The 15,155-nt window shown below is 34.0% G+C and overlaps 1 protein-coding gene and 1 long non-coding RNA gene across 2 annotated transcripts in view; one reads left to right on the forward strand and one right to left on the reverse strand.

The window, feature by feature from the left end:
• The first annotated feature begins 1,665 nt into the window (after positions 1-1,665).
• On the forward strand, positions 1,666-2,872 carry LOC145802191 (uncharacterized). Its single transcript, XM_082894861.1, has 3 exons — positions 1,666-2,068; positions 2,179-2,291; positions 2,552-2,872. The coding sequence occupies exons 1-3, from the start codon at positions 1,666-1,668 to the stop codon at positions 2,870-2,872; spliced, it is 837 nt and encodes a 278-aa protein (XP_082750987.1).
• Positions 2,873-9,161: 6,289 nt separating this feature from the next.
• Positions 9,162-15,155, reverse strand: part of LOC114274315 (uncharacterized) — a 37,400-nt gene continuing 31,406 nt past the window's right edge. The window contains exon 2 of the long non-coding RNA XR_003633379.2: positions 9,162-9,480. This is a non-coding gene — a long non-coding RNA (uncharacterized LOC114274315). The remainder of the gene's footprint in view (positions 9,481-15,155) is intronic.

A 15,155-nucleotide genomic window follows, 5' to 3' on the forward strand; every position in this document is an offset into this window, starting at 1 on the left:
TAAAATCGTTGTGTCAATTTGTCTTGACTGTTTGATTGGAATTGTTATTTACTTCTTAAAATTGATACATAATCACAAATCAACATCTAGGAGATTTCTAGATTTTTCAGTTAGAATGTATTTAATATTTGATTAAATCAGAAGTTCAAATAGCCCAAAACAGAGGTTCAAACAGCCCAGCACAGTAACATGCCAAAAGGTTCAAACAGCCCAGCCCCACAGCAGGCCAAAAGGTTCAAATAGTCTAGCACAGTAGCAGGCCAAATGGTTCAAGTGGAAGATATTCAAATTAATAATGATAGAGTGGAAGAAAATCAAATCAGTAATGATGGAGTACAACGGCTATAAATTCAAATGAATACAACGGCTATAAGTTTCGTTATATATACCAAAGGCTCTAATGTAAATAAGTGACAAGAAAAACCAGAAAATATTCTTTGATCTATAATCACTCACATCTATTCTCTGAAAAATTCTTTGAGAAGTGTTTTTCAATTTTTGTTTACATCCTCTCTCAGAAATTATACACTGAGCCTTATAGCATTAAGCTCATCTTTCCTGTGTGAGATTTACAGAAAAATCAAAGCTTCATTTTATATATCTATCTTTGAGAGATATTTATTGTAAGCTTTCTTTGAAAGCAAAAATACCATTTCATCTCGTAAAAGTGTTGCAAACACTGTGTTCTTGAAATCTTGAGAGTGATTGTGAATCACCTAAGATTTTCAAGGGTTTGGGCTTGTGAAGTCTATGTAAAATCCTTGGAGGATTGCTCCATTTGTAAAGAGGTTGCTAGCACCCCTGTGAAGCTAAAAGATAGTGGAAAATCTCAAGTGAAGCTTGAGGAGTGGATGTAGGCTTGGTTGAAGCTGAACCACTATAAATCTGTTTGTCTCCTCTTCCCTAATCTCTTTACTTTCCTACTACTGCTATAGCTATCTAATATTCATGTGTTAATCATTTAATTTACCATGTATGTTAGTTATACTTCATTGTTATTTTGCTTGATCATTTACTGCTAAATTCATCATTGTGCTTGTTAATAATTTGTTGTACTAGTAGTTAATTTTATTGGGGTATTATTAGTTTTAATTTGTAGAAACCTAATTCACCCCCCCCCCTTCTCAGGTTAATTTTTGGGTAACATATGGGTTTAGTGATGAGGATAGGGATTGGAATGCAACTGTTGATGATGAACATGAATCAAATGGCACTAAGAGTTTGAGTGATGACGGTAATGAGGAGTCAAATGAAGATGATGATGATGTACTTAGTGATTACCAATTTGGTGATGATGAAGTAAGATATTCTAGCAGCGATGATGAATTTGATGGTGAAGTAGAGTGGATGGATAATGAAGAGATGGCGTATCCAAGCAACCAATTTGATAGTACCTATAGTGGAAAAAAAATGTATTTCAATCAAGAAGGAGAAGTGGTATTAGAAAAAGGGAATGATTTTTCCAGATGTACATAGGTTCGGAGCTACATTGAGGGACTATACAGTGCAGACTGGTTTCAAAATAGTGAGGGAAAAAATGAGAAAGCTAGAGTGACAGCCCATTGTGCTGCTGAGGAACACCCTTGGAGGATTCATGCATCTTCTCTCCCAGATGGGATCAATTACAAGATTAAAACCTTGGTACCTAATCACACATGTAGTAGGATGAACCAAAATAGTGAAGCAACATCAACTTGGATTGCCAAGAAATTGGTTGATAGCTTTAAAGAGAATCCACACATGGGGTTTAACACTATGCAAGTGAAGCTTAACAAACTTTATGGGATTGAGACCTCAAGAATGCAATTGTATAGAGCCAAAAGGAAGTACAAGAAAGAGTTGGAGGGTGATCATGGGAGCCAGTATGTGTTGCTGCCAACATATGTTGAGGAAATTAAGAAAACAAACCCTGGTAGCTTAGCTGTCATAAATTATGAGCTGCCTCCTACCCAAGTCTCAAAAGATGGAGAAGAACCAGACCCTACTCATATTCCTCAGTATCCATTGCTCCAAAGAATCTTCATATCATTTGAGGCAATGAAAAAAAAGGTTTTATTGATGGATGTAGGCCCTTCATAGGGGTGGACGGTTGTCACTTGAAGGGTCCCTATGGTAGAGTGTTAATTTAAGCAGTTGCCTTAGATGGAAATAATAGTTTGTTTCCATTGGCATTAACAGTAGTGGAGGGTGAATGTAAAGACAGCTGGACATTCATTTTGGAGAACTTGAGAACAGTCATAGAATATGCACTGCCTTCTAGGCCATGGACCATCTTGTCTGATCAGCAAAAGGTAATTTACTTATGAAAAATGCTTGAGACCCCTATTTTTTGAAGACCCCCACAACCCCCTTTGGATCTCCACCATTGATGTATGTGTGGGGCCCACACCATCAATGGTGGAGATCCAAAGGGGGTTGTGGGGGTCTCCAAAAAAATGGAGTCTCAATCATTGTTGGTTATTTGTTCAACAACTAATTTATTTGCATAATGCATTATCCTCTAATTTTATACTTGTAATGGTTACTAATCTTTTATTATTTGTGTGTACAGAGCCTTGACAAGACTGTGAGTGACATTATACTAAAGGCTACTCATAAAAGATGTTGCATGCATTTATTCAACAATTTTAGTGCAAAATTTCCTAGATTGATGTTAAGGAAGCAATTCTGGAAGGCAGCGAAGGCATATAATCAGAGGGAGTATGAGCAGGATATGAAAGCCATTAAGGATATATCAAATGATGCTTTCATATGGTTACAAAAAGTGCCAATTGAAGGAAGGGCTAGGCATGCATTTGATGCTAGAATAAGGATTGATCGCATGACAAATAACATGACAGAGTCCTTCAACAATTGGTTGATGAGATGTTAGCCTATTTTAACCATGTTGGAGAACATAAAATGCAAGTTGATGGGTAAGTTGCACGTGAGATATCAGAAGGCTCTACAATGGAAATCTAATGTCACTTTGAACATTAAGAAACAACTTGAGGTCACACTGAAATGGTCAAGGTATTGTAGAGTAGAGTATGCAAGAGGTCATGAGTATGAGGTGAAGGATAATGAAGGGGTGAATCACATTGTCCATCTTCGCATAATGACTTGTGTATGTAGAGAGTGGGAAATTTCTGGGGTCCCATGCAAACATGCTGTGGCTGCAATTTCTCATAGTAGATTGACCTTAGAAGATTTTGTCCACCCATACTACTCTAAGCAAACTTACTTGACAGCTAGTGGCAGGATAATTCATCCCATCTTAGACCATACCATGTGGACACTTATACCAGGGGACCCTTTACAACCTCCACCTCTAAAAAGATTGCCCAGAAGGCCAAGAAATGCTAGGAAGATGGCTGCTCATGAGCCTCCAGCTGGAACAAGTCAAAGCAAGAGGTCTAGTACCTTGAGATGCAAATGGTGCATGCAATTTGGACACAATAGAAAAACCTTCCAAATAGGTCCAATAAGGGGTGGAACTAGTGGCGGTAGCAGAATTGGTGGTAGAGCCAATGACACCACTGCTGATAGGGGCAGAGGTTCTGTGAGAGGCAATTCAGTTGGAAAGGGCAGTTCATCTGAAAGAGGCAGTTCATCTGGGAGGGGCACTTCAACTGGAGGGAAAAATCAACTGGGAGAGGCAGGGGCAAGGCCAATGTCAAGCATGCTTGAGTGTAAGTTTTTCATATTTGTTTAGTCTTCCTGTTACATTACTTTAGCATGCACGTGTAAGTTTTTTTTTCACATAGCATGAATCCAACAGTGGTTCTTTTTGTTTGTTTCATTGTTTCTTGCAGATGAATTAGCTATGATGATGATGATGTTTTTGGTACAAGTACTTACCATAAATTTAAGGTATATAATACATATTTCTTTAGTGCACAATTAGTGAAGATCATGTTCCACTTTTTGTATTTTTGTAGTGGACATGAAATAGTAAGCATAGGCCATGAAGACAATGTTCCACTTTTTGTATTTTTGTAGTGGACATAGCGGCTAGTACAAAATGTAATGGAATGATGTATAGTGCACACTTGGTGTTTACGTTTATATTTTGGGAATGTAATGGAATGATGTATAGTCAAAAAACTACATCATACTTATATATTGATGATCACATAAGGTCCATTAAAAAACATTCTTACAAAACATTACAAAAGCTTTAAAGTCCTAGCAATTCCAATTACATTTTCAGAGCAACCATCAAGGAAATCAAACACAATACAACATTCATGATCATTACTATCTTCATAAACCCCATGTTTGCTTCAAGTACTTACATCCTTATTTGCATAGCCCCTATTTGGTTCATTAAATTCATTGTAGTGGTATCTTCTTCATAGGGTAGAGTGTGCCTGTTAACAGTAGCTTCAGCGTCTTCCATCATCATTTGTTCTCCAACAGATAAGTTTTCTGGTTTGCACCAGTCCCAGAAAGAGCATTTCCCATGTGGGCATAAATAATACAATTTGCCTCTGTTTTTCTCTGATTTAGTGACTTTAATTGCTACTTTGCTCCCACAATAGCAGATCTTACTCCTATACTTGATCACCTCGCTCCATTACTCGATGATGACATATCCATATGATTCAACATTTTATGGAATGTGACAGTTATAATACATTTTTAAAACATATATTGCATTATTGTGCTTGACTGTGCTCTATTTGTGACTTATGTTAGACTATGGACTGTGGAATTGATTTTTTTTTTTTTTTAAATAATTACTTAATGTGAATGTGAATGGTAGCATACCTGTGTTGTGCTTGGTTGTGGAGCTGTGTTATGCTTGGTTGTGGAGCTTTGTCTTTTGTTTTATTTACTTCCAGTTCTGTGTGTTATGCTTAGTTCTGAAGATGAGATATTGCCTTAGGTATATATAGCTGGGTTCAAAAGCCCTGAGGGCATTATTGGCTTTTTTGGGATTGTCTTTGATGACCTCAGCATTTTCCGTTACTTGCGCTAACAAAAGTTATAACAGAGGAGAATTTGGATAATGTCAAGTACAGTAGGGGAGGTTTATGTAATTATTCAAACCAGAGGGGATGTCCTTCTATTTGTCAGAAACCTCAATGGAGGTGAGTGTAATTTACCCTATATATTGTTTTCAGGTCAAACTCTCTCAACCCGTCTTTCTCTCTTCTCCTCTTTCTCTCTTTATCTTTCAGTGTCGACGCTTCCGAAGGCCAACCAATCCATCTCCAAACGTCAAGGCGGCAGTCAGTGCGAGTACTACTGTTGCGTCAATCCAATACACCTGCACTTGTTTTTCTCTCATCATCTCTCTCTCTCTCTCTCTCTCTCTCTCTCTCTCTCCTCCTCCTCCTCCTCATCCTCCTCCTCCTCATCCTCCTCCTCTTCCTCTCTCTCTCCATCTCTCACTTCTCATTCCTCTCTATTTCTTCTCCAACCACTACACCGTCAAAAACAACATCATCACCACCACCATCGCACCATCTTCAGCCGTTGTTTTTGATGTCACAAACCTTGGCGCAAAATATCATGACCCAATGCCCCCTCCAAGACTAAGGTTTACACCGACGTCAATAGGGGTAACTATACAAACATAGTGGCTTATATCTGAAACTATATATATATATATATGTATTGTTGAAAATATCTAAGGAGAAGTTGAAAGAGAGTAGCTCAGATCGGTGTTGTTGACAGATAGGACCTCTTGTGACTCATATTTGTTCAAAATGGCTCAAATCTGTTGAATCTCTCTGTATTATTTGTAAATGATTTTTTTTTAACAGATTTGTTGTGTTTGATCTGTTGTGGATCTCAGAGGAGTGGCTTTTACTCTTTTTTTTTTTTTTTTTTGGCGACCTGGTTTGTTGTTGTTGATAATCTAATTATCTTTTTCTTTCTTTCTTTCTTAGTTGTTGTTGTTGTTGATGATAATTCCAACAAATAGTGGCAGAAAATTTCTGTGTTGTTATTCAGCAGATAGATCTGTTTATGCTTTCTCATATCTGAATTTTTTGGTTTACGGTTTGTTGTTATTGTTGTTCAGATATGTTTAAAAGAATTTATGTTAGATATAATCAATTTTGAATAGATAGATTTCAAGAGATAGAGAAAAATATGATAGATTTTAAACACACACACACACACACACACACACACACATGGGGAGAGGGAGTGAGAAATTCACAAATTTTAAACAGATAGAGAGAAATCTACAAATTTTCAACAGCTAAGGGAAAAACTGATGTTGATAATGATGATTGCAACAGATAAACAAAAAATTTAACATAGATTTTCAACAAATAAATTTTTTTTTGAATAGATAGATAGAATTTAGGGAAAATTTTGAACATGTAGATAGCATTTATAGAGGGGAATTGAACAGACAAATATAAAATTGAACAAATGAATAGAATTTAAGGAAAAAAATTGAACAGATAGATAGAATTTAGGAGAAAAATTGAACATATAGGGGAAAAAATTGAACAAATAGTCAAAAAAATTTGAACATATAGATAGAAATGTGAACACAGACAAAAAATTTGAACATATAGATATAAATTTGAATAGATAGTCAACAAAAAGTCAAACAGATAGAAAAAAGTCAATGGGTAAAAATTAAAAACAAAATGTCTTCTCGGAGTTCTCACCAAACTATTTCACAAAACATGGATTTCTCACCAACAAAAAATATTCATTGGACTAATGCCTCACACCCTCCTTAGATTAGATTTATTATCAATTTTCTCTATTTATAATACCAAAGGGTTAATCTACTACTATTATAATAGTGTGAAGAGCCTGTCATGTATCCTACTTTTTTTCAATCTTAATTTTATCCTCTCAAATTTACTATATTTTTTAAAAGTCGTGAAGAGTGCTATATAGACCAACTATCTCTTTATTTTTGGAGTTGAACACTCAAAAATAATATATTTGCTTTCAATTGAAATTTGAAACTGTGGTAACTACTTCCCCCAGATTAAAATTAGAACATTTAATTGGGATTTGGAAAATAAAATGAGGAAACAATGAAAATTTTAAATTTTAAATTTGAATTTAAAAACAAAAAAATAAAAAAAAAATATATTAAAAAAAAAGAAAGAAAGAAAAGAACAATATGATCATAACATTCTGTTAACCCAAAACTTAAAATTAAAAAAAAATACAAAAACAAAAAAGAAGAAGAAGAAGTACCAAGTAACCTAAGTGATAACTAAAATTGACAATGGAAATATTAAATTCTACTTTATTGTTTTGGTTTCTATAATTACATTGTTTCAAACAACATATTTAAGATTTCAATACGCAAAACTACAAAAGAATTGCTAAAGACTTATAATCCAATGGTACCCATAGTTCTAAAAAACGGTCAGTATGTAGGATGCGGGCCAATTCATACTGAGAAAATTAGGTCCCGTTGTGGATACCCATTGGTATCGTGGTGTGACTGAAAATCACAGCCGTATCGATCGATTCCCATTACGTAATGGGTTGTAACCATTTTTCAAGCCGCGATGGGCCGATACTCACCAAGGCAAAGGTGTGGGATAGAAATGGACGAATTGAGCCAATCTCCAGGTTAAATAATTAAATGATGAAATTAAACCTCAGATATATAACATTTATTTCTTTTATTTTTTTTAAACATATTGAATTTTTTTAACACATACAAATTAATCTCGTGATATATAATAATTTTTTCTTCTTTTATATTAGCAAAATAATAAAAAGATATATACTTCTAATATTTAAAAGAAAATTAATACATAACACCTATTTTTTTTCATTTTAAATTTTTTTTAAACATGTGTAAATTAATCTCATGACGTATAATAGTCTCCTCTCTTTTTCTTTTTTTCTATTTTTTTCTCTTTAGTATTTGCAAAATCATAAATGAAAATATAATTCTAACGTAAAATATAATAAATATAATAAACTAAACAAATAAACTTCAAATAAAAAATAAAATATATTTCAAATTTTGGTATTGTCACATTGTAAACAATTCAAAAGGACAAAACAAATAAGCCACACATTTTTTCCAACTAACCAGTTCAAAGACTATTTATCTCAAGACTAATAGTTTGTTGTCTTACAATCCCCTTTTATCCAATTCGCTCAAACAAACATGGCCCTAATTGACTTGTCCTATCTATCTTACTTTTTTTTCTTTTTTTCTTTTTTTCTTTTTTTCTTTTTTGTTTTTCTTTCTGAATTGAAGTAGTAGAAACCATTTTTTTGCTTTACTAGTAAATTGAAGCAGTATAAACGGTTTTTAGTTGCTCTTTTAATTTGTTTTCCTAGTGTTGGATCTTTTCAATAGAAAAATATTTCTTTTAATTGACTTGTCCTATCTTACTTTTTTGTCTTTTTAATTTTTTGTTTTTCATTGTAAACTCTAGTAGTAGAAAGGATTTTTTTGCTTTACTTGGTAAATTGAAGCAGAAGAAACGGGATGGGGTTTTAACCCTGTTAGGGGCACAGGTGGTGATATAAAAATGATCCTTGTTAGGGGACAGGAACAAGGATTGGAAAAAATTAAAATTAGAGATCAGGGACGAAGTTTAAAACCCACCCCTTCTCAGCCAGTTGCCATTCCTACTAATGAGGTTAGTCACTCCATAGGGTCTGTCTGCATGACCTTAGGAAATACAGTTACACAATGCATCTAGATCAATGCGATACTTCACAAATCACTCTTCGAGTAGTCTCACCCTCTCATAAACATTGATTTGAGTCATCGCTGCTTCGTAGATGTCAACAATGTGCAAAATAGTCATGAGACTCACAACGCAACAGCTATACTACCAACTGAGCCTAGCATGTGATTCTTAATCAAGCACCATCAACAAAATATACGAAAAAGGGGAAACTGTGCAGAGATAAAATTGAATAACTGTCCTGTGGGTGCAATTTTTTCACATAAAATTATGCCAATGTCCCTCAAACAAACCATTTTCAATTCATGCGAAACACAACATGTGGGCGCAATTTTTTCACATAAAACACCAAGCCATAGGCACAGTAAACAGACATCAGTTGGTTTGACTTCCATCACATTGAAACAACTTTTGCAGACACCTCACACTTTCCAATTCAACAGCATGCGTATCGGGCAACTCTATCGTTTAGGATGCTTTGGGCTTAGGTTCTCTTACATGTTTAAAGTTAAAAACAGCTTGGACAAGCAATTTGCTCTAGTTGTTATGTGTCATACATTTCACTTGTCAAACAAAACATCATCTGACGACATTGTTTTATAAATATTAGTTTAGATATTAGCTTAGAATATTAATCTAGACATATACAAAATCAAGTAACAACATAATTGTCAATATCCAAAGTTTTTGACGTCAACAAACCCAGTTCAGCCTAACCAACACAACCCTACCACCACCACATGTACAAAGATTCTAATATTATATTCATTTTGTTTCATAGTAGCACACCCTTTCAACAACTGACTGGGACTCCATATGCATATTACCTTGGTGAAATCTTCAATCTCACCTGCAAGTAACCAAACTATACGATCAGCTCTAAAACAGAGGCATCTAAAGCAACCACTTGTTCAGCAATGTTGGATTATACAAAACACTTTTATGGCTATACAATTTTATATGTGATCAAAACAAATATGCAAGTGCTTGCAACATCAATTTTTAGTGTTTAGTTATTGCTTCACCCACTATATTTGCCAGTTATTAGTATAGATTTTATTCAAAATAAGATACAAGATAGTGCAGTCATTTGTTTAGACTATGGGCAACCCAAATTGGTGTTGGCTCTCAGAATCTCTAATCATTTCAAGTTGTATCCACAACTTTTACTCGGCCATCTAAACATTTCCAGCTCGTAAATTCCAAGGCTCTAAGTCTATGTATGTCATTAGACTACCTTCTTGTAAAACATAACTAGTCAATACACCAAATACAAGAAAAATTGAAGACTGTTATTACACAAATTACAAACACAAACCTCATAGAAGGAAAGCTGATGAATTTTATTGAATTGAACGAGAAATTTGGAAAATATCAAACTGAAATGATCAGTAAGAATAAATATATATATAGACACATACATACAAACATGCAAGAATAAATGAAAATGAAAATTAACATACTCATAAATAACCCTTTCTAAACACAAAGTTACTCAGATCTAAAGTTGTAAAATCTGGTTACATAATGACTCAGCTTATTTATTTTTGTTTTTAATTGGTTTCCTAATATCATATCAGGATATTGTTCTACATGCAGACCACATTTACTTTTCTTCTTTTTATACAGATACACAATCAAGAACAATACAACATCAAGCCACTACTAGAAAAATGACTTTTGCGTCTATTTTTTTGCGACCGTCTATTTAATCGTAGCAAAAAATATACTTATGACAACATTTTTCAAGGTTTTTATTTTCCCTATTTTCTTTTATTTATATTTGCCCTAGTCTGGCACTGGGTCGCTCAAACTCTTGACATCGTTCTCTTTCTCTCGCTCGCTCATCGTCGTCTGAAGAACAACGATATGAATCTCTCTCTCTCTCTTTCTCTCTCTCTCTCTCTCGATCTGTCAATATCTCTTGATCTCTCTCGCATACTTTCTGTATATACATTTGCTAGGGTTTGGATCGATGCATTCATCTGCCCTTCGCGATTTCTGTTCTTCAATTTATGTTCTTTGCGATTTCTTCTTATGATCGACGCCTTCAATATCATTTGGAATTATGTTCTTTGCGATTTATGTTTTTCACGATTTCATGTCATTTAGTTTCAATTTCTAGCATAGAATCGCTCTGTTCGCACTCTCTTCTTCTCTTCGATCATTGTGTTTACTCTTTCTATCTACTTCTTATATTTCAATTGTTGTTCATTAAGGTCATATTTATATTTCAATTCTTGATAATTTTTATTGTGATTTATGAGCATCAATACTTTTTCAACATATACAAAAATTGCTACATATATAGGTCAATGGTGATATATATAGAATTGTGGACCTTTTATTTATTTGATTTTCTTTTTTTAGCATTAATTGTCTTCACATGTCTTTAAGTTTTGAATTTTCTTAGGTATTCAGTTTTGATGTTAAATCACCTTGTAATATGCTTATCTAAACATTTGTGCTACAATTAAATTTCTTTGTCCTATTGTTGAACTGATGTAACCTGATTGACATTGCAAGGTGCTGACATGAGCTTACAAGAATTTATTTCATTTCAACTACAGGAAATACTCTAGAGTTAGGCAATAGACCCTTGGTTTATCAGGTGGTAAAGATCAAATTGTCATAATCAGAGCCTCCGGAAGCATTAGTAGGGTACAGGGTCCATTCAGTGTATCTGGTTCGGGTATTACTAGTGAGCAATTTATTGAGAAGATCCGTAGTGTAAGAGGTTGGTTTTATCTGCTACTATGATCTTGAATTTGGCATGTTCACATCTTTGAAAATAAAAATTCCTTAAAATAGGCATGCAGAAATGCTATTAGACCTGATTCCAGTAATCGATGGCATATAAGTTGTAGATAAAATTACACTTCCTCGCCTGAGGTTTTGGAATAAGATGCTTGGAACCCCCTTTTTTGGAATTGTTTGGAAAGTAGGTAGGGACCTCCCTTGCCGTTAGTATCCATTAAAAATATGTTGTTATCACTAATTTGACTCAACATGTAACTAATTTGATGCATTTTTAATGGTTTTTTTGCGTAGATTGACTTAATATCTCAAGAGCAACACTCATATTTGATGTCTGTAAGAGATCAACTTGCGAGTGAGCTTGCATTATGGAACCATTTTATGGACATGATTTCTAGACTACAAGCACATCAGTTTCAATGATTTGGCTATGTGCAAGAAACCAGAAAATTAAAATACTATAGTTAATTATTATTGGTAATGAGGAAGTACACAAAGAAAGGTGTGAGAAAATATAGTGACAAGAATCTATTGGTGACTGCAGTGTTTGTGTGATACGACAAAGTGATTTTCAAATAATTCATTAAATGAAAGGATCACCATCTTGTAAGTGAAGTATCAATTGCACGAAAATGTTTGAGTACCTGGAGACCTATTGAATGGAAACGGTCAGATGTTTTAATCTGATGAATAAAGAGAAAGAAATACTCAATCTTGAGTTCCAAGTTAAATTGCAAATCCTAAAGAGAAAGAAATACTCAATCTTGAGTTCCTAAAGAGAGAGAAATACACTGATGCTGGATTCAAGATGCATGAGACCTTAAAAATAAATAAATAATAATAATAACAAAATAAAGAAAGACATTAATTTAAATGATGAACTGGATTGATAGATTAAGGAATTGCTATGGCATTACTAACTATATTTTACTGCTCACTGAGTTAATTACTTTTCTGTGTTCAGTTAGCTTTTCCTTTGTCTATAATTGTGCTCCTTCCCCAGCTAATGCTGATCTTTTATTCCAGAGTCAAAAAGATATAAGGCTGTTATTATCCAAATTGATAGTCCTGGAGGTGATGTTCTTGCTTCTGATTTGTAAGTAGTGTTGTGTTCTATCATTATGGTAGAAATTTAACAAGTAAAAACACGATATGTACATGTGTTGATGGCATGTATAAGGATGTTACCATCCAAACCTATTGGAATTTGTTTTACATGTGAATGATTGAGGATCTGAGTATATTCATCTAATTATCATTTTAGATGTCAGTGTTCTTTCTCTATATTTAGTTTTGGATGTCATGTTTATAATTCCATTTACAGATTTATTTATATTCCTCATGTAGAGAATGAAAACTATAGGATTGCAATTGAATTCCTTTAGATTGTGTTTAGATTTTGCCGTTGTTGTTAATTTTTTTATTCACTTGAGTGTTTCTATTTGTCTTGATTACTGCCTTACAATTGAATTTGGTTGTTGTTTAGGGATGATTTGCAAATCCCTTCTTCTCCATACTTCCCAGCCTATGACTATGCCTATGCGCAAGGACATGGACAAGGACCGCCCCTAATGGTGCAAGAGCGTTTTCAGTGTGTTATCAGTCAGCTTTTTCAGCATGTAAAGGACTATTTTTTTTGGTTTTCTGTTCAACTCTGCTGTTGGTTTGTTTGTTTTCTCTTCTAGTATTTAACACAGCCTTGCCTTGGTGTTTTAATTGGACTCCCAAGAGGATAATACGTTGCGGTGGAGCTGTGATTCATGAATTGTAAATGGCTATTTGGGATCTCATGTTAGTTTAGCTGATCCTCTCATTTTTTGCATTTTTTGGATGGGAATTAATTTTTGTTTTTCTGCGTTTGTAGGTAATTATCAATTTATCAGTCATTTGTATTGTTCAACATATGAAAGTAGCTTAAAATTAATAAATAGCTATGCATGAAGTGCTAAATGTTTCTTTATGCTCAACTCCGACATTAGTGTTAAACATTATGTTGTCATTTTGCTGAAAAAAGGTCTGGATTTGGGGACAGATTAAATTTTATTTTGTGACTTTTACTCTAGTAAAGAAAAACTGCAAGCATCAGTCTTGCAGATGTCATCCAAAACATTGTTGTCATGTGGCACTGATTCTGGCTTAGTTTGATCTGCAGATGTGACGGGTTCGGATACATCCATTTGGTTGATCATATCTTTCCACAAGGTTACCTTATACGATTTATATTATGACCAATCATTTTTCAAAATCTAATACTAATATATTGACACGGTTTTTGAGCTAGGTGTTTCACTTTTAGTAGATTCTCAAGTACCTGTTTTGAGTCATATTAGTGATTCTGTGAGCATCGCCAACTAGTGAAGCCTTTTGCAGGAGTTGTCTACAGAACTTTTTCAGATTTGCAGGGCAAGGGCTCTGCCTCCTACGCAATATGATGTTGTAACTTTCAAAATCATTTAGTTATTAGAATGTTGGATTTATAATCCCCAAATGTTCTACTATGTAATCTGTTAGCGATTGGTACTTTAGACGTTCGCACAAGAAAATATTTGAAATGTGAAGGTTGTATTGTACATGATCATCTACAATGTATTTGCAGATCATTAATGGAGTCTAAGTTGAGAAGTGGAACCACCCTCATTGTGGACCGCTATTCATTTTCTGGGGTAGCTTTTTCATCTACCAAAGGTCATGACTTTGAATGGTGTAAGGTGTGAAGACATGCTTCAATTTAAAATTCCAATCTACATATCAGGTTATTTTTCATTTCTGGTAATAAAAGAATACTAAAGATGTGAGGCATAGAATTTCTCTATTCTGATAACCTTTTGTATCACTTGCCCATTATTGATGTATAGGAAATGAGATAATTTTATAATAATCTAACCAATAATTACATGCGCCACAACTAATTACTATTATTAATTTTTTATAATAATCTTCTGTTTAGAAATTGTTAGTGTATGTATGTCCTGTAGTGGGTAATTTTAATATATACAGGGACCTCTCTGTAGAAAACATAAGAAAAGAGGGTTGTGTGTGCCTGTAAGCTAGCGAACTAAAAAAAATAGAGATGGTAGTTCTTCTGTGCACTCCTGTGCTGGCAACCCTGCTTGGATACATAGTTGCATCCAAGATACTTTTAAATGTTTATTGATATCAATTTCCATCTGAATTATTACCTTTTCGGACTGCTTTATATAATTTTCCAAGATTTATATAATTTTATATAATCTTTAGTTTTTTGACAACTTTGAAATGGTTGCATCAGATTTGCCTTTCTCTTGCCTCTTTCAGATTCAAATCTATCTTTCTATTGGAGCTCTCATGATCTCAAAGGTGCCTTCTTTTCTCTTCCTTTTTCAGTTCTCTTTAATGGGTGTTTGATAGTTTTTGTGCTTGTGTTTTGAGTACTTCGAATGTGTTGTTCCCTATATTTTCCAGTTCTTTAGTATTCAAACCCTACATTCTTTTGGCTCTCTCATTTCAAATCTGAGTCTCTCTTTATTGGAACTCCCATGATCTCAAAGGTGCGCTTTTTTCTCTTCTTTCTTCACTTCTCTTTAATGGGTATTTGATAGTTTTTGTGCTGTTGTTTTGGATACTGTGAGTTTCTGTGCGGTTGTTGTTGTATAAAAAAATCTTAGATGTCCAATTGGAACTGAGAATGAAGAATCTACTGTAATTTATAGGTTTTTGACGATGGGTTGTGGAAATTTTGAATTTTTTATTTGGGTATCATATTGTCTCTGTCCTGGTTTTCTACTGGAT

This window comes from Camellia sinensis, chromosome 11, assembly GCF_055761805.1.
Source record: "Camellia sinensis isolate YWXY chromosome 11, ASM5576180v1, whole genome shotgun sequence".
NCBI lineage: Eukaryota > Viridiplantae > Streptophyta > Magnoliopsida > Ericales > Theaceae > Camellia > Camellia sinensis.